This window comes from Myiozetetes cayanensis, unplaced genomic scaffold (genome assembly GCF_022539395.1).
Source record: "Myiozetetes cayanensis isolate MyiCay16 unplaced genomic scaffold, myiCay2020 scf10, whole genome shotgun sequence".
In the NCBI taxonomy this organism is placed as follows: Eukaryota; Metazoa; Chordata; class Aves; order Passeriformes; family Tyrannidae; genus Myiozetetes; species Myiozetetes cayanensis.
In genome coordinates, this window is record NW_026086605.1 from 8,917,919 (window position 1) to 8,938,414 (window position 20,496).

General features: G+C 43.6%; 1 protein-coding gene across 1 annotated transcript in view; it reads right to left on the minus strand.

The window, feature by feature from the left end:
- Nucleotides 1-20,496, minus strand: part of TCF7L2 (transcription factor 7 like 2) — a 177,360-nt gene that overhangs the window by 99,795 nt on the left and 57,069 nt on the right. The window contains 1 exon segment of the mRNA XM_050338016.1: nucleotides 14,302-14,403. Within this exon segment, the coding sequence (XP_050193973.1) occupies nucleotides 14,302-14,403 (102 nt within the window).

The following is a 20,496-nucleotide window of genomic DNA, read 5'->3' on the forward strand; positions in this document are numbered from 1 at the left end:
GCCTTTAACATACCAAGCTTGCCTGTCATCCATTTAATGAAGAAATACTAATTTAAAAAAAAAAAAGTAACACCCCATACACATTTTCCCTACTTCTTGAATATCTACTGCTCTGTCCCATATTCTCATTTTTCCCGATGAAGAGTAAAAAAATTAGATGGGGAGAAAAAAAAAAGAAACAAAACACATTTTTCTAAGCAAGGAGAAAAACCTAAACAAAATTAAAAAAGTGTAAAGCCCAACTTCAACAGCAGACAAGTATGCGGAGAACAGTGTGACCTTCCCTTATCACCCACTGACATGCTTAATCATTTCCAAACAAAAATTGTTCTTTTCCACCACTTCTTCCTTCTGCAAGCACCTCAAGCTTCTGCATGGCTGGTAAATAGTTAAATCTCCCACTATCCCCTGCTGCCTGCGAAAAATCACTGAAACAATTGAGACATTGTCCAGTGAACAAGACTCCCAGGGACTGACATTTTTGTTTATGTCCCAGTTCTCAGCCTGTCAATTTTCACTCCCAACGTTAAAAGCACGGCTTGCCCCAATACAGTCTGCCCTCGTCTGAAAAGGCTCCACTTCATTTATTTTATTAAAGCTATGGCGTGTTTATGATTCAGAGCTCTCCCCATCCGAGGACCTGTTGGTCCCATCCCCCTGCCTTCCTCTCTGCCCTGCAATAGCGACTTCCTAACTCTGAGGAGGCTTTGCAATGCCTTTTGCAGAGCCATTGCCCGGGAAAATAACCAGGAAAATAACTGTGCTTAAGTCAAACACTGTTGTTTGCATTTTCCTGGAGTATGAAGTGTGTATTACTGTACTCCTTAAAATAGCCTTTCATAATTAACCAGGGTAGGGTAGAGGGGAAGGGACTCGGATACTAAGCCAGAGTAGCAGGAACTTTAAAAAGAAAATTAAAAAAATGAAACAACAAAAAGAGAAAAAAAAAAACACCCAGGGAAGAAAAAAAAAATAAACCAAAAAAAACCAACCAAAAAAAACAAACCGCACACACCCACTCCAGCTACCCAGCAGCAAACTAGAAAATACATGCAATGGAGTAAAACAAACATCTTGGAGCAAAGCAGCACTTTCTTGGCTGCTTCGCGGCTGCACTTCCTGCCTGCGTTTTCATAATGACCGGAGCGTCAGGCCCAAAATACATCCCTCTCCTTCACCCCTGCCATCCTCTCCCCCCATTCCCAGCACTGTTTTTTTTTTTTTTTTTCTTCGTTACGCTCTCAATACTTTATCTCCATGAAAAGCACACACAGCGGTCACCGGCGTTTCCTGTTTGCCGAGTGTGCTTTAACTATATCACACCCTCCGCTGCTGCGCTGGAATGCACAGCATATGGCATTGTGAAAGGGTTTACTGTCGAATAATGGCAGCAATGCAGTCCTGCTGGTTTATATCAAACCCTGTCACTCTCTTCACGGAGGTCTCTCTCGTGCTCTCCGAGAGGCGAGGTAAAACACACACACACACACAACTTTGAGTCTCACGCAGGACCTCGGCAGAAGGAGGACCTGCAAACTAAGGGCAAGGAAGATTGCAACTTACAAAGTGGTGACTTGCAGCCCCCCCCCATGATTTGTTTCGAAGTTTAGTCCCTGTGATGTCTGCAGGAACCTTTTACAGGTAAACAAAAGTGCTGCTAAAAATTTTTTAGCTCCTCATTGGGATTCCTATGGGCGCAGCCAGCACGGTCCAGAGAACGGCTACATGCCTGAGCCCCTCTCCTCCAGGCTGTCAGCCTAAGCAAGTGCCTGAGCTTTATCCCAAAGCACAACTTCACCTTCCCTGCTTTCAAAAACCAGCAGTAACACATTTGGTTATGAAAACATCCACGCAAAAGGCAAACACACACCGTCACCTTTCACTTTGGGTCAAAGTTTCAAAACTGCATTTTCATTTAATTGTTCACAGGTTTATTTCTGGGGTTTTGGTTTCTTTCTTTAAAGCAACTTTGGAAGAAAAATATTTGCAAAAAAAAATTGATTAAATAAATAATTTAATAAATGAATAAATAAATAAATAAATAAATGAAATGCTTCTTCCAACTGCAGTCAGGTTTAGCTAAGACGCTCACAAAGGTTATACTTCAAAGTGCTTTTTGTGCAGATCTTGAAATGCCTTCCCATGCCCGGATGCATTCGGCCAGCAGACGCTGAAACGAGTAGCAATACTTTTAAAGCCCATTGAAATGCATCCATCCACCCTCTCTTCATAAAAGGAAGCCTTACTTAACAGGCATTTATTACTGCTGAACTAGGGTTGAAAGTTCAGTGTCCTTATAGACCAAAATTATCAAGATTTCTGAGTTTGCAGCCCACGTTTAAGTCCTAATGAGCTATTGTACCCACTCACTGCTATTAACTCTTTGATGTCAGGAACCCGTGATGCTCTTTTAAATGTCTCACAGATGTCCAAGGGAAAAAGTGCAAAGCTCACCTGTGCTGAAGGACAGGTGAGCAACTGTTGGGGCTTTTTTTGCCTTTAGTCCCCTCCAGCAAAATATGCAAAGACAACTACAGCATTAAATATGCATGTCAAAGACAGGCTAGCCTACCAGTTTGGACTGTGAACTCAAGACTCAGGGGAGCTGTACATCGCTTCCAGCTTTGCCATGATCTGATATGCAGAACACGTTACCTTTCTGGGAAAGAGACGTGAGCATACGGTGCCCGTCACACCACACACGTACAGCAACCCAACCGCTGCCGTGCCTTGCACTGCACAGCCCCATCTCCCCTGGATCTGGGAAAAATGAGGCAGGGACAACAATCTGCTTTTCTTGACAGTAGCTTGCCTATTAGATCTTCCTAAATACAGGCAACAACAAAGCAATAATGAATTTATCTTTAATTTGCACCAAGCACTTTGACCTGCTCCTTACATAATCACAGAATTGAAACACAGGGAGAAGTCACCACCAGGCTTGAAACGCACTTGGGAAAGGCATCTAATTTTCCAACTCCAGACTGAGGCACCCAATCCCAAACACCAGTGAACAGGAGCAGGATGATACTTTAATTGAAGAGTCACAATCCCAGTGGGATGCCCAGGCAAGGAGCAGCTGAGTTGGCCAGAAGAAAACACAGCGCCAGCTCTTTGGCCATTCTCCGCTCCCACCAGTGCTGGGGCTGCTCCCTCACATTTTCTCACTGTTTAATCATCCCACAGATTCCCCAACGCAGCGATCTGATCCACTGCCTACGCAGGAACGGAGTTTAACAGTCCATCTACTGTGAGTGGACGCTCCCTGGACATGCTTCGGGCATGATGAGCAGGACAAGTTACTGCAGGGTGAGCCTCGCCGAGGTCTTACAGCACCTCTGTAACTGCCCGGCCACGTGCTTGGCTTTGGACACCTTCAGACCAAATGGCAGCTGCTACCTCATGCTTATCCCCCGGGCAGCAACTGTGGAGCAACCAGCCTGCCTCAGATTCACACCAGAGCTTATCCCGAAGTAACCCGTCCTGGACATCAGAGCCCTTTAATGAGGAGCAGGTTATTTCATGTCCAGTAAACAACTTCCCTCCAAAGAGCCCGACGTGCCTGAAAAGCATTGAGAGGGGGAGTCACCGTGGAGCAGCTACAGCTTTAGCAATTCCAACCTTTGCTTGCTTCATATTAACTAACCACGTAGACATGCCCAATGTGCAGTGACAGAAGTTCTGCCGCCAGGGAAAACTGCACTGCAGACATTTGGGGTTTTCTAATGATACTGCTTCCATGCAGCCACTTGGCAGGAGAAGTGTTCACAGTCAAAAGTGCACACTAAGAAAGTCTGGAGGCTTTCAGGTCCCTTCACTCTGCCTTCCTACATAAAACACCATTTCCTTATTACACATCATTCACATCTCCAAAACACTCAATACTGACACTGCAGAGCTCTACAGGTAAAGAATGGGGCAACATTTTCTTGTTTTGTCTTTCCTCTCCCAGACACTATCTTTTCCAGCCAGGAGAGGAGACCATGGACAGATTTTTGCCTGTTTTCCAGTGGTCAGATGAGCAACAGGAGAAGTAAACCCTTCTTTAGCTTGTCTTCTACTACACCTCCTACTGCCCTGGGAAGAAATACAACATCATAAGGACAAACTCCAGGGGAGAAGAATTCGGGACATGCTATTCCTTCTCTCCCTCTTTCTCCTTTCTCAGTACTTGCTAGCTGGAGGACAGGTAGAGGCCACAACCATCTCACAGCAAGGGATTTTATTTCATATAACACTCATTTCCAGCACTTCAGCTCAGAAAAGCGTCATTACAGAAGACAATACTTTGAGCACAAATTTAAGTGTTGTCCTGAACACTGATGGACATTGAGGCATGTTTAATGATTTCTTGAATCAAGGTCTAAAACGTAAAAAGGAAGGGGAAGCTAGTTTCCACAGTAATAGTAGTTAAGAAGTCTTTGAGTTGTGCTAACAGGAAAAATGCATGTTAGAAAACCACTTGCCTCTCCTAGGAAACTAGCACAGACCCACCTCTTTCTGCAGGGTCCAGGGACACCATCAGGTCCTTAATCTGCACCAAGAAGGTAAAGAGATGGGGTTGGGAAAAAAAAAAAAAAACCACACAGGAAAGAAGGAAAAAAAAAAACCAAACCCAAAGATTTGGTTACTTCTTCCATCAGAAAGTATCCTTCTTGTACACACACAAACTTGTGCACTCAAAACATGCATGTCCAGGACCACCTACTGGTTTATTCCTCATTCTGTATGTATCACTCCTACAGATGGAAGTCAGGGTGCATGGCTACTGCCTGCCAAGGTAGAGGAAGGACTGGTTCAGCTCCCCCAAACTTACTAATTCCAACAGATGAGACATAAGGAACGTCTGACTCAAGGACTCATAGATACACAGTGTCCTGATAGCATCTAGCACCAGAAGTAATTTTCCTCTCAGGTCTGATACATGTTAGGATTTAAGGTTTAGATTTCAAAAACTACTTCACTTTCCTTTTCCCTTTTTTTTTTTTTTTCTTTGCTTTCCTGCGGGGCTACAGGGTTTTTTTTGCTTGCCTCTAAAATTCAGATGTGGAAATCCTCAGTTTTTCAAAACCAATTTGGGAAAGTTACTTGACAACTGTTCTGGCCACACTAGTGAAACAGAAGAGTGAGCAATGCTTCCCCATCTTGGGAAAGTGCTGAATCATTTTTCTCACAGGTATCTGCTGGGTATGAGCAAAGTTTCAAGGCAAGTTCCTCTGGAACCAGACCTCTGTCCCCAGCCCACTGCGTACCCAAACCCCAAGTCTGTTTGACAATAATTTCTAGCTTTGTTCTGTGAAAATAGGCACAGAACGTTGTTTGCGGAGAGATTAGGGGTGGGAGACTGTTGTATGAAGGCATCAATCCTCATTGTTTGTAACATCTCTAACTCCCCAAAGGCTTTCCAAAACAGGTCTTCCCTTTGCCAAACAGATCTGCATAGGGCAGAGGAGAAGTCATCCTTCCTTCTCTTTATGCAGCAGCTTGTAAGGCAGCTCCAGTTTCTTCCATAGGAGAGAGTAGAGATGTCTATACAGCCCAGAAAATAAAGTATCCCATGAATAATCTAATCCCAAACCACATGAACTGGTGAGAAAAGCAATAATCCTGGGCTTGAGCAACTTGGCAAGTAAATGGTCCTGAGTCCAGCAATGCCAGCTTCCTTCCTTTCTTTTTAATGATAAGTACATGCTATTTGCTTTACTACAGCACCTGGACACAGTACACAGACCTTGTTTAGACAGAAAATAGGTGGTTCCTATTCAAGTGGGCTCATCTGCAGGGGAAAGTTTTTGTGCTCAAGTGTGAATTGAAAAATGCAGAACAACTATTTCGAATTATCTCTCCGTGTGGACACTGTTATTCAGCACTAAGAGTTTCTTTGTGAGATTTAGCTTAATCCGTTTCCAAAGCGGATTAAGCTAAACCACACAAAGGACCTCTTACTGCTGAATAAGAGTGGCCGCATGGAGAGATAATGAGGAATAGCTATTCTGAGACAGCTACTTCGACTGCATTTTTGGGCTTTTACACTCTGCCTCAACAAGCCCAAAGCTGTACTGGAAAGGAAAGACTGTGGTTCTAGAAATTCGAGGAAAAATGGTGCCATGGCCGTATCATACCCACTGAATCTTCTGCTCTACACATGATGGCTGCTCCTGCTCCAGTCGGCGCGGGCTCTGGCTCCAGATGAGGCTGCATTATTCAGTATCTACTTCTCTAAGCTCCAGACTGAATCCAGCCACAAACTTCAGCTGCAGACAGGGTGCGCAGGGAGGAGGACCTGCAACGAGCAGCCCTGCCAAGTCTGCCACCCTCGGTACACATCATCTTTGATCTGACAGGCTCACCCATCTGGCTCTCCAGCATCACCCGGCGCTGCTGCGGCTCTTCGCCTGCTGCCAAGGCCGAGCTGTTGCTGCTGCAGCCCTTGAACCCGCCCGGGGCTTTGGGGACGGACTGTCTGTATTCTCTCCGTTCCTCTTGGCACATCCGCTCTTCTGCGGGAGAGCTGATTGCTCGCCGATATTTTAGGCCCACACAAGTCCCTGAAAGTTCATTTAACATGCATGCTCCAGCATAACATGAGCTACCACGTGACTGAATCCAAAATGCAACATGCACTCCTCCGTGCTGAAATACTCTCCTAAACCACCTTCCCAGTATAAGTTTCTACCCTCTCTGCGTTATTGTATTCCAGACTAGCTAGTCGAAAGGGGACAGAATTTAGGGATCATATTTGTGTCACATTCAGGACATAGGGAGATTTTATAAACAAAAGATACAATGAGGAATCCTGCAGTAGATGCACTTCCAACCACATTGAAAGCAGCACAGTTAAGGCCTTCTTAAGGATCTCTGATAAGCAAAATTTTGTCTTGCTTCCCCTTTACCCAGAGAGTTTCAATACTGAGGTATGTCAGAGACATATAGGTATATATTGGTGTGCTATGACAAACAAAAATGCCAAATCTCAGGGCTCCAACTTGGGTACAAGACTGCGCAGCTCCTTCGGGAAATGAAAACTGAGGCTGATTCACTGCAATATCCTGAGCCACAAACGTGCTGCTTCAGAAGGACCTGCTGAGCTGTCCCCAGTAATGTCAAAGGAGCCTGGTTCTGCCTGGGAGGTCTGCAGCCATCACAAGGTATCCCACCCCCGCACTCATGAGCCAGAGCCTTTGTCAGCACCAAGGACCAGTCTCTCCCAAAGTCCAGCCAGGTGATTCACAAGAAATGGATGCTCAACAGATGGTGCTGAACGTATCCTAACACCCCTACTCAGCTGCCTTCTCCTGGAGCAATGCTTAGGGTTGCTAACTCCTACAACTTTACAGCCAGCCTAGCAATACTTGCTATTTTTCAAGGTGGGGGAGCCTTGAAGTCAAGTGTTTAGGGAAAGAATCTCAGCCTCCGCTTACAGCACACAGCAAGCTCCTCAACTGCTGTAGAGAAAAGTTTGAGAATGAGCAGAGTATACCCTGCAGGCTCAGGAAACAGAACAAATAAAGAGAATACAAAATGCATTATTTAAGAAACAGAAAACAAAGAAAAACAACACACAAAACCCCCCCACAAATCCTCATGATCTTTTGAGGCCTGACTCATGATCCTAGAACAATTGGGGTTGGCAGTACTGTACATTTTAGAGCATTTATTCACAGCTGAAATATCCCAGCATCCAAATACTTCAGAGTTCTTGGAGCTACTCACAGATCTCCTGACTACAACCAAGCGTGACAATTCATCCCAGCTGCCAATCCAGCCCCAAGGTGTCTTCTGAAGGTGCTTTAGTGCTGACTGATGTTTGCAGAAGCATTAAATTCCTGCTCACTTCACAGTAAGAGGTACAAGCCTACACATTTCCCCAGCCTCAGCATTAGAGCAGAGGAGTTACCTCCAGTACTGAAACAAGGTCTGTAGAGGACGGACATTGTGTCACAGAGTAAACACAAGGACATGAAGCAGTCCCCTAAAGTCTGAACTATTTTGCAAACATATTGAATTACCAAGTGAATTACTTTTAAGGAGCCCACAATTCTCCTGTGCTCTACACAAACGAAGCACTAGGCTTCCATTCATGTTTAATGGGTACTGAATATAATGGGTGTGTGTTATAGGAATTTATCCAAAATAATTTTATTGGGTTGCCGGTAGGTGAATTCTATACTTAGCCCTAAACATTCTGGTTTGTACACAGACTTCTTTGAACACGACCCTTTTCAACCAAAAAAAAAAAAAAAAAAAAAAAGGAATTAGTGGTGAAAGATTTAGCCACAAAATTCTCAGCAAGTTTAATTTGTTCTGTGGCTTAATTCCATGCAGCTCCAAAAATTCAGGACTAGATGTCTGCACACTTCTGGGCATGTATTAATGAAATATTCTGTTTACTTTGCAACTGCCAGAGCAATTAGCCAAATAAAGTATAGAGCATTTAAAAAGGAGAGAGTCACTAAAGGAGCTTTCCAATTAAGTCTGCATGGGTATTTTTCCAGTGTGAGTCTCAGGGATCTGCATATTGGGTTCCATGCACCAAGGTGTGACCTATCAGCCACCAGGGACTGATTGGGTACAGCCCTCTCCTCCTTCCCACACGTGTCCCTCTCAATACCAGGCACTGACATGAATGATGCCCACCCAAGTCCTTTCCCCCACAGCATCACCATGTTCCTTATCACCCTGCAAACCTCTAGGGAGGGAAGATGTCCTATCACGGGAACACACGGCCTGGAATCCAAGAACATCTCAAGAGGTTACTGCAGAGGAAGAACAATCTCTCCACAGCAGAACATTGAAGGCAAACAAAGCAAGAACTTTAAAAGCTCTCTTGGGGCACTGTGAGTGGAAGTTACAAGATTACACTTGCAGATGGCTCTATACATACAGGACCACACATACATCTGGAGACACCCCACTTCTGGCCCATGGTCAATTCTGTGACCCTGTAGATGCATTTTAAAATCTAGCTAAGAAAATACCTAACTATTACTTGTAGGTATTTGCCTTTCTTTTTTTTTTCTTTTGAAAGTGCACAAGTATAAACCACATAAGATAAAGAAATTTGGGATCAGGTAGGGCAGACTGTGCAGCTTCAACTCCAGCCACTGTGGGAAAAAAATCCTGGTATCTCCAAACCATCAAGCAGTCCCAGATGCCTTGCTGTCCATGGACATCAAAATAGCTGAGAACACTCAGTAGGTTTCAGATGGTTTTGCCTTCAGTTTTGCTTGTTATATGTTTTGAAAACACAAATTTTTACTTTCTTAAGGGAAAAAAAAAATTACATACACTACTGCACAGTGATTCTTTGTTCTTGGGGATTCTGTCTACAACATGACTGTGGTCATTACCTATTAGAAAACCAGGTCAAAAAGTACTGGAAGTCCTCCCCCCAAGGTAACATTTACATTAATTTCAAAATGCAGGAACTTTTCAAACCTTTTAATTGTTTTATAAGAAATTTATCGTACCGAGACACCATCATTTTGTGTTCTCCGTGTTACTGTCTGGTGCAAAGGAAGCTAAAAGCAAGTCTTTGTACAGCCTGCAGGAGGCAGGATCCCCAGACTGGGCAATCACCCCCCACTCTTGCCCAAGACAGAGTATGGCTGAGTCATAAGCAGCAAACAGCACTGGTTTTCTCCTTATGGTTGTAGGAATGTACAGAGATAAAAATGGCTTAAAAGGAGCTTGATTGCTGCAGTGAGCGGATTTTGGAGGTCCTGGAACAGACATACCATGCTCATTTTCACTTGCCTGTCCACACTGCAATAGAAAACGTTCATGTGAGAATCCCACTCACTAGGGCACCCATCTCTCAGCAGCACACATGTGGATCAGATCAGGTGCACACTGAATGTAGGATTTCAGGACAAGTAGCATCCCATCCCCTTAGAGCAGCTTGGAAGCACCCAGCTGGGATATGCTTTACACCCAAAACTTCCTGCTAAAACTGTTTTACAAAGTTTTAACACCCTCAATGAAATCAAAGGTCAGAAAAAAAGAAGGGAAATAACCCTCTTAAAACACTTTAAAACACTTTTAAAAAATCCCAGCCTCATATTAGTACTATCTGCAGGCTGAATTCAAAATTTTGACCTAGTAAGCCTAATAGCATACTATTAAAACAATTTTTCCCCCAGTTTTCTTTCATCTTTGGACACAGATAAGCAGCATGACTGTGCTAGAGCAAGCTGCAAGAGTCTTACCAGACCAGTGAAGCACCTAAATGCAAAAAAATACACTGGTCTTAAATGGAGCCTCATGCTGTACCTTCCTCAAGACATACTGAAAATAATTTCAGTTTAATATTCTGTTTCTCATTATGGGCCTTGGAGACTCTCTCAAGCACCACGAAAAAGCAGTATTAACCCAGCCTTCAGCACTGAGGGCAATCCAGCCAAATTATTCATGCTGGTCTTTTGTTTCAATTTTCGTACTCTTAACTTAATGTTCTTAAATCTGAACGGAGGATGGTTGACAAACAGTACAGATTTCACTTAAGACATTATAGATGGTCATGTTATGCAGCCTTGAGTCATTAAGCTTAACTACTAAGGGGAGTTTCATCAGAGCTGGGTGTAAAAGCTGCAGCCCTGACAGGGAGCTTGTGGTTGTCACGGCCAAGTTCTGAGAAGCAAGAGGGTTAAAAAGAGGGGGGAAAGGGAAGAGATGGGGAGGAAAATAAAGGAAAAGAGAGAGAGAAAGGAGAGAGAGAGAGAGAGAAAGGAGAGAGAGAGAGAGAGAAAGGAGAGAGAGAGAGAGAAAGGAGAGAGAGAGAGAGAAAGGAGAGAGAGAGAGAGAAAGGAGAGAGAGAGAGAGAAAGGAGAGAGAGAGAGAGAAAGGAGAGAGAGAGAGAGAGAGAAGGAGAGAGAGAGAGAGAGAGAAAGGAGAGAGAGAGAGAGAGAAAGGAGAGAGAGAGAGAGAGAAAGGAGAGAGAGAGAAAGGAGAGAGAGAGAGAGAGAAAGGAGAGAGAGAGAGAGAGAGAGAGAGAGAGAGAGAGAGAGAGAAAGGAGAGAGAGAGAGAGAGAAAAGGAGAGAGAGAGAGAGAGAGAAGAGAGAGAGAGGAGAGAGAAAGAGAGAAGAGAGAGAGAGAGAAGGAGAGAGAGAGAGAGAGAGAAAGGAGAGAGAGAGAAAGGAGAGAGAGAGAAAGGAGAGAGAGAGAAAGGAGAGAGAGAGAAAGGAGAGAGAGAGAAAGGAGAGAGAGAGAAAGGAGAGAGAGAGAAAGGAGAGAGAGAGAAAGGAGAGAGAGAGAGAGAAAGGAGAGAGAGAAAGGAGAGAGAGAGAGAGAGAAAGGAGAGAGAGAGAGAAGAGAGAGAGAAAGGAGAGAGAGAGAGAGAGAAAGGAGAGAGAGAGAGAGAGAAAGGAGAGAGAGAGAGAGAGAAAGGAGAGAGAGAGAGAGAGAGAGAGAGAAAGGAGAGGAGGGAAAAAAAAAAAAAGAAAAAAAAAAAAAAAAAAAAAAAAAAAAAAAAAAAAGAAAGAAAGAAAAAAAAACCACCCAAGCCCCCATACTCTCCTCCCTTTGTAATCCAGCTATAAAATTGGCCTCAAATCCTGATTTCAGATATAGGGGAAAGATAAGAAGTGATCTGCCGATGTTAGCATTTTCCTACAGATCTTCAGGGCAGTTCAACTGATTTAAAGATGAAAAACTGGTATAGCTTCACTTGATGGGTAGACAAAACACAGTAATGAGAGTAGAGAACCAGTTTCTATCCCTACACATTACACTGGCACAGAAACATCAGCATGCCCATAAAATATCCCTCATTGTTCCATAAAAAGATTAATCACGTTTTCACAAATGCAGAAATGGGTGTAGAGCCTTTTGCAAGCCAGGTCCCAGGTGCTGTGGGCAGGCACAGCAGCAGCAACAGGGACACCGGAGATGCCTGACACATCCCAGGCCAACTGGCATCTGCAGCCACTTCATCTCCCCCGAATGCCATTACCCGCTCTAACTTTATTTACCAAAAAACAAGACCATTTTCACTCCACAAAATTAATGTGGCCTGGGGTGGATGCCAAGAAAAAGGGTGGAAAAAGCTGTCCCTTATTTATATATTTTAACAGAACAAGGCAAAACAGTTTGCTGCTAGAAATAAACATTAAACCGTGCAGAACCTCCACCACCACACCCCCCCCCCAAAAAAAAAAACCCCACTGCTCTCCCCCTGGCTCCCTCCTCCGCCTCCTCTCCCTCCAACATTATAAGTAGCACAAAAGATCACATTACAAATGCCAGCTGTGGCTCTTTCGGAAGGTGGCCTCCATCTCGGAGGTAGTATATGTTCCTCATGGCCTAAGTGGTTGCTATGGTAAATATGCTTTTTATTGAATAGCAGAGTGAAACAGCTCTTAAAGAGACCCATAAGAACCCCATAAATGGTCAAAATACAAAGCAGATCAACCTCAGTCTCCCTGGAAGCAGGTTTTGCTTCATTTTCAAAAATGATTTGTGATTTTTGAACCCTTTTTTTGTGTTATTTGTGTTGACCGCTCGTCTCCCCTTTGCCCACACCTGGGTGGAAAGACTGGGGGGGCCAGGATCCCAACCAACTTCCCCCTGTAGGATAAGTTGTTTTGGCTTTTAAAGGCAAGTGTCTGCTCTCCTGAGTGGAAAGAGGTTTTGGGACAGTGGATGCTCAGCAGCAGGAAGTCAGGTGATCCCAACCAAACTCAGCCTGTCCTCCCAGGATGCAACCAGCCAGGAGAAATCTCCTGTTCCCTCTCCATCACCTCCTATGAGCCTGACACCACTCCACCATACCAGCTCCAGAGCCCCAGGAACATTCCTATCCCCTGTGTCAGTCCTCTACCACAGCAGCAAAAAAATAAAAAAATTAAAGTAAGAGAGTGACTCTAGTTCATTTCTTATTAAGAATAAGATTACAGCAGGTTTTGATGAATGCAGATTTCTGAGTAACCAGCCACACATCTTTTCTCTGATCTCTTCCTCCAGTGACAGCCCAGGGAAGGAAAATGAAAATTCCTTCTGAAAAAAAGGGAAGCAGCCAGCACTAGATACCAACTGGGCAGTCCTGTTCTGATTGCTCTCTGATGGATTGAGGGATGGTTTAGAGGCTGTGAATTCTAAAAGACAGGAAAGCCTTTTTTTTTTCTTTTTAAATAAAGAATTATGACACTCATAGAAAAGGGCTAACGATTCTCAATTTAAAGAGACAAAAATGAAAAAAGAAGCTCCTCAAAAATGTTTAGTACGACTTGAGATTTTTAATGAAACCAGTATGTGTCTTGGATAACCTACCAGCTATGTCAGTTTTAGACTGCAGAGCAAAAGATAAAGAAAAAGCAATGTTTCTTTTCCTGGGATTCACCTTATCATCCAATGGTTATAAAAAAGTAGAAAAAAAATCATGTAAAACTCGATGATGAGTTATTTCAGAAGAAATATTCTAACCCACTACATGCCACCTTCTCCCAGAGGTAGATTTCCCAGATGAAAAGTCAGAGTTGAGAAGGCACTGACACTGGATATGGGTGAAAATGGGTCATTGCATATCACCTCTCCTGCATATCACCATAAAAACAAACAATTTCCATCTGTGGATGCTATTTTAGAAAGTAAAATAAAACCACTCTCATGTAAATTTCTACCAAACATTACAAACTCAACATCGTTTTTACAACAGAAGCACAAGAAAAATTAACCAAGAATTGAAAATTTTGTTAAAATTTAATAAATAAAGTTATTTTAAAAAATTATGCTCATTATAAACAGTAGCAAGTAGTAGTAAATATTCAATAACTTTTTATACTAAATGACAAGTCATCACAACAGGAAGGGACGTGCTTTGTTGAACGTGGCTCTGTTGAGCCTTCACCCACGTAAAATGCTGAACGACTCACACACCTTCATTCAGGATTTTGCAATAAGAAAAGATTTCTTTCAGTTAAGGCCATAGAACAGGCTTGGTTTTGGTTTTTCTAATGCTTCCCAGACTGCCTCTTCACTCTCTTCGTTTTCAATACTGTCAGACTTACATGTGTAAACCAGACTGATTGGACCTCACTGCCACTAAGTAATTCTGCGAATTCAGAGCATTTTTGACTCCCTGCTCTCCTGCAAGGCACATGGATGATAATTTCACAAACAGCTCAGCAATAACAAATGTATTCCCTCCTTTTACCATGGACTCATTAGGGATTTTGTTTGTTTTGAGGTATTTTTCTCTTTTGGTCTGTGTGAAAGAAAACTGATGCCAACCAATGTCATTAATGTCAAACGCCTTTTTTTTTTTTTTTTAAACAAAGGAAGAACATCTTTCTGTGTTTACTTACAACAATGTGTGCTGGAGATGGAGACCTAGCATCCTTGAGGGCTTGTCTACTCTGAAGGCTCCCTGCCTGAACATCAAGCAGTGGCCATTTCATCTGCAGATACTGGATGGAAAAAACAGAAATGGGGAAAGAAAAATGAGTTCAGAAAATAAAGGCAAAAAAAAATAACAAATCTTAGGTAACATGGATAAAAAAGTATAAATTAAAACTTATGCAGGGAACTGAAACAAAAATTAAGACAACTTTACATGTTTGTGAAGACAAAATCTGTGCAAAACTAACAATTCATACCACTGCATTACAGTTCAGGAATAACTTAAAAAAAACCCAAATTGCAAAGACATTATTACATTGATTTTACTAACTGTAGCAAATCTATAAGAATAAAACCCACACAGAAACATAACAGCATAACCATGAAGAGGATGGGACAAAGCAGAGGAAGGTGGATATCGGTCTCAGAAGAGGGAAAATACATATCATGGGTTAAGAATATGATCTCATTACTGAATGAGTCACCTGTCAGCCTTCTTTCTACAAAGGTACCATGTAAACTGTTTGAGCTTCCCTGTGTTGCACGAGCCTCAAAGGTAGAGGTCTACCCCAAAATGACTCAGCACCTCTGGGTCTTGGCACCTGTTTTCTCTACTTTTCACTGTTTCTGGAAGTCACTGTGGATTATTTTCTTCTTGTATACCTTCTGTCAGACAACCCCTTAAGGGAGTTGCACAGGATAACTTACTCAACGACAAGGTAAAACTTAATAAGCCCTCTTATTGCTGATTCCAAGGTAGGAGTACAGTCTGGTGTGCTCAGGCCCAGCTGTGATGGCCAAGAGCTCAGGGACAGTCACAACTTCTTTATGTCAGAGCCATCAGCACACAGGCCAAATACACACAGGTGGCAAGAAGGGGGTGTTGATTTGAAAGCAAGAAAAGCTTAGCTACTTTTCAAGAAGGAGCAGAATGTTCCCACAGATTTAACCAGCATCAAGTACTGCCTAAAACTTCTCCTCTCAAGCACATCCTCTTGCTGTATCTCACTGCAGGAGCCACTGCACCTCAACTGGATCACATAGCAGAGCTCAAGGCTTCCACCCAACGGGTGAAGTCTCAAGCTGGTACCCAGATCGCTGCACCAGAAGTGCTTGACTCCAAACAAGAGAACAAGAGCAGGCCCACAGAGAAACAGAGTCAGCCCAAACAGACTTCTGCACTGTATGTCTAAATGTAATTTCAGCCCAAGCTTTTCTCTCTGCATGGTGCTGTGCAGTCCCAATTAGGCACACAGGTTAATACATGACCTCTGAAAGCCCTGTATCATGCTGGAAGAAATGCGTACAGCCACATACCTTCAGCCCCCTCCCAGAACTAAGAAAAGCAGCTGTACACATAGATCAGGCCACTGCAGAAGCTCCTGTTTAGCATTAGACTCTGCTTGACCTGACGGATCTATTCCTAGAAAATATCTAGTTGTGTTTACCCATTCTTTTTTTTTTTTTTTCTTTTGTAAGTAAGAGTAATCTTGAAGAACCACCACACACAAACAACTCCCTGCCACCCCAGGCGAAAAACGGAAGCTGTATCTAAATCTCCACGAAGGAAGGAAGGAGATCTGGTTCCATGCTTTCAGCACATCACTATCACATTTGCTCACGTATGCAAAACATTTGCTTACATGCAAGGTCTGTTTGCTGCAAGACTCTGAGCACTGAGGTGCCCAAAAAGCAGGAGTCAGCAGGAGGATGTATTACCAATTCCCATCGCTTGGAGGGTCTGAGTTTTCTGAGCTACAGGAATGCAAATAAACAAACCCATACTCTGGATTTGTGCCCCATATGAGTTCCTCAAGTTCCAAGAAGTCTTGTTTTTATCCATCTTCACATTTGGGATTTGTGCAATGTGGACCAGAATGTTTCAGCACTTCTTAAAAACAAGAAATAAAACCCAAACAAACCAGAAGTAGTCTACCCAAAAGCGACATGTCTAACTCTTACGACTCAACTGTAAGCCTCCAGATATTTGATCACTTGCATCAAATCCCTCTTCCTCAATATATGTGACCACAACATAAATTTTAAAGTTGAGATGATGTTAAAGCAACTTTCTAACCCTTTGTGGTTTTAAAAAAGTGCATAAAAATCCAACACGAGTGCGCAGAAAATGGACCCAAGACCTACGCCAACTGAGAGTTTTTTAACTCGAGGGAAATGTGATATGTTTCAGATTTGCAGATGGCACTCTTAAATAAGTCAACTGCTGCATTTTCAGAAGTCCATCCCTTTTCTTGGACAGCAATTGAAACACTACAACATAGAGGGCACACGAACTTGCAGAAAGGGTCCTGATAGGTCACAGCTTCTACCGGCTTCCTCAGGTTTTCCAGCCAACCAGTGAAGTATTTTTCCCTTCTTCCAATGAAAACGTCCTCACAGGATGTGTGCTGTATGGTGTACAAATGCTTCAAAGTCCATAACCATTCTGGAGAGTGAGAAGCTACTGCTGCCACAGCTGAAGCCCTTACAAGAACCTGACAGCTCTAACGGTGGCATTTCAGGAAATGGCCAAGCCGTTACCTACCAAAATAAACCAACCACCCTAATTTGTCCATGACCATTCCATGGTCACAAGCAACCCTGGAATATCCCTGGAATATCAACCATGACAATCCACGAGGAGCTCAGATCAGCAGCTACCCTAAAACACAAGCCAAGAGACACGTGGGCTTCTCTGAGACTGCCCCAAGGGCAGACAGAGGCCTTGACAAGCAGCAAGGGCAAGCTCACATCAGACCCCATCCAGTCAGTAATTATTGCAGGGATTACAAAGCTTTCAGGACGGTCAGTTCTGCTGGCTTTTACTAGCAATAAATTCCACTAGAAGAAACAGAGCAAGAAGCTATGGTTGCTCTCACGCCACCTTCACCCCACAAGAGCCCACAGTTTCAGCATGTACTTTCAGCTCCCACACCAGGCTGACCTAAGGTTTCAGAAGATCTTATTGTTGCATTTTTTTCTCCTTTTAAAACCTTTAGTCTGGATTCTCAGTAAAGTCATTCTCTTAGCCCCCTTGCCAAAGAGGATCCAAGAAGTCTTACAGTGCAAAGGCTAAAGCACGAACAGTTTCTTCTCTTGGATATGCACATGAAGTTCAGCAGAAAATGGTCCAAACCCAGAGGGCTCAGTTATGCACACAAGCACAGACCTGGACGGCTTCCATTTCCACCAGTGGATAACACACCACTGGGAGACAAAATAAAATCAAATAGCCACACCCAAGGGAAAGCAGTAACACACAAGGGGTTGACAAAGCAACTTCCATGAGCTCTACTAAGTGGCCTGGATCCAGAGCAGCATCCCTGTCCCACCAAGCGCAAAAAGTTCTGTCTGTCAAATAACCAGAGGGGGTCAGAGCCCACAGTCAATGCCTGTGTCAAGCTAGGGAACCCACAGCTTCAACGCTGGGATGTTTGCTAAAGAAAAAAAAGTTAAATTTGCTGGTTTCAAAATGCCAGCCCAGTTGATAAAGTATGAAATATTAGCATTGTTTAAGGTGACGAGCCTGACTCAAGGCCTCCTCATCCAAGAATTGTCATGCCTGTAACACAATATTGATGTGGTGGCTTATAATTCTTACTTTACATAAAAGCTTCATTGTGTGCCAAATTCAATCTCCACAGGCTACCTGAGCCACAGATTTTTACAAGTCTACATTTCAGCGCTGCGAGTCTACAATACACATAATTTTCAATTATGTTAGGGCAGAACAGGATCACTGCCTATATAACATTACTGGTTGGAGGAAATGAGACTCAGCCCTACTGCCGAGAGAGCTAACTGGATCCAGATGGCGGGCTGAGCGCGGCAGCCGTCCGAGGGAGCGACGTCGCAGCAGCCGCCCCCTCCACAACTCTCTCTTTCACAGTGGAGGGAGATGCCAAGCCATGGCCGGGGCTGAGAGCTGCGACAGGAGGATGCTTGGGCAGGGGGGGAAGTTGGGGAGCGTGAGGGAAGAGGGGGAAGAGATGTGATTGCTTTCACAGGTTTACTACTGCTGCCCTTCGTTACAATATTCTTATTAAAAAGGAGAAAAATTAAAGTCCTGTTACAGCGGAGAGGTAAATCCTTTCCTTCCTCGAGCAACTAAATAGCAGGAAATCCTTTTCTCTTGGCCCTAAATGCAGATTTGAGCCAGACTGTTCCTCTGATTTGCAAGGAGTCCACAAAAATCCGAAGCTGACTTTCCCAGCCTTCTGACACTGCTTTTACATTCCTGCACCAGGGGAGAAGGGTAGGAGGGAGGGAAGTTCCCACCATCCTGCTCTTGCAAATGCTGGACACCCACTTACTCCTCTCCTGCTTCTTGTGTCTCAGTGTGGAAATTAGGACTTGCCTGTACAAACACTGAACTTTTCAACAAATTAACTCTAACAAATCTGTGCAAATTATTTCAGAGCCAAACTGTTGAAATGGGCTCTGTTGGCCTGCTTTTAACATTTTTTTAAAATAATGTCATCCTGGTGCAAGTATTTTATTCCCTGTTTAACAATATGATCTGATGGGGATCATTAGCATGTGTGTGTTTTAAGAAAAAAAAAAAAAAGAAAAAAAAAAAAGTTTTATGGCAAGTCTCAGAGAGCTTAAGCAAAATAATTGTTAAGCTCCAGGCCTCCACACAAGAATTAAAACAAGTATGGGGCGAGCATACTTGAGAGAAACCAAAGCTTTTAAAAAGGTTGTTAAATTGTCAGCACAAGTGAAAAGGCAAATGATTTGAATGGCCCAGATTTTTCTCTGTAAAAGGGAACCAAAAATCAAAAAATCTCCTTACCCTCCATTCCTACATGCATCACATCCACACCTCCCATCCACAACCAGGGGGTCCCACAAAGCACAGACCCACCGGGAGCAGCTCTGCATGCACACTCCCCTGCAAATACCACCCAAAGCAACTGCCTTCCTGAGCACCAGCTAGGCAAACAAACATCTTTCCCAAGATTTCACAGCAGAGTTGGTCAAAAGCAGCTACACTTCATATCCAGGCTACAGGAGTTTGGTGGAAACTCACTCAGGGCCAGCAGCTGCTCCTCAGGCTGGGGCTGGACTTGCAGCCATGAGGCCACAATGGAAAGGATGGCACTGAGCTCACAGGTGTTTCCTGCACCAGTGTCCAACCTGGACCTTTCCCCTTGTCACACTATTGTTTTCACTGCTAGAATGTCCTAAAAGTGATGTCCTACAGCATATAAATACATAAACGCAACAAGGGGGGGGAAAAAAAGAAAAGCTATATTTTTAAACAGAGGGAAAGCTACACAACACTTTCCAGCTCAGGTTTCCTGCAGCTGGTGCTTATTATCTCCCAGGAACTGGAACAACCAGGAGAAGGACTCCTGCAGTCAGCTGCATGCCAGGGGTCTCCAGTATCTCCCCTAGCCATGGGACCACACCTCCACCTTCAGAGTCTGCGCTTTCTCCCTGGATCTCAAATAGAAGCATTCCCAATCCTAGTTTTGCTGTTAGTCTCTCCCTTGGCCAACACTGCAGAATCACATGGAAGTGAACACCTGGACATCAACTTGAAGCTCAGGAGTTTCTCTGGTATTTAGTTAGCAGCTCTTCTGGGAGGAGCATCTAGACAAATTTTAACCAGAGATAATCGAGTAGCAAAGTAGTTACACAGGAGAGCACAATGCCGAGGGGAGGGCTGATATTTACAGGGAAGCCAATAGGAAGAAAGACAGTGCTTAACAAGACCATAATTGCTCTCTGTGGACAAAAAAAATAGTTGCAAGAGGATACCCATGTTCTACCAACAAAGAAAGGTCTGTAACCTACTATTGCTCCCACTTAAGCCTTTAAAGATTTAAATGTAGACTCTCAGCTTCTGCTCTATTGTTTAATTTAACTCAACCCCTTATTTTTGGTCTTCAGTTATCACCTTATTTGCAGAGGTGTACCATGTGAGAGCAAAAATCGGAGGGATTTATTTTAAATATCTGAAGGAGTTGCTGACGGAACTTTAAAGGGGCCTCCTATTTCTTGCAGATCTGCAATGTCTGGAATTTTTTGTGTGAGAAGTAATAGACACCACCCACGATGTTCAGCCCTTCTACAGAATATGTAATGCACAACAATGAGGCATAGGGGAGCTGCTCAAAACGAAAGCAATGAGGCTGATTTCAAGGAGACTGATC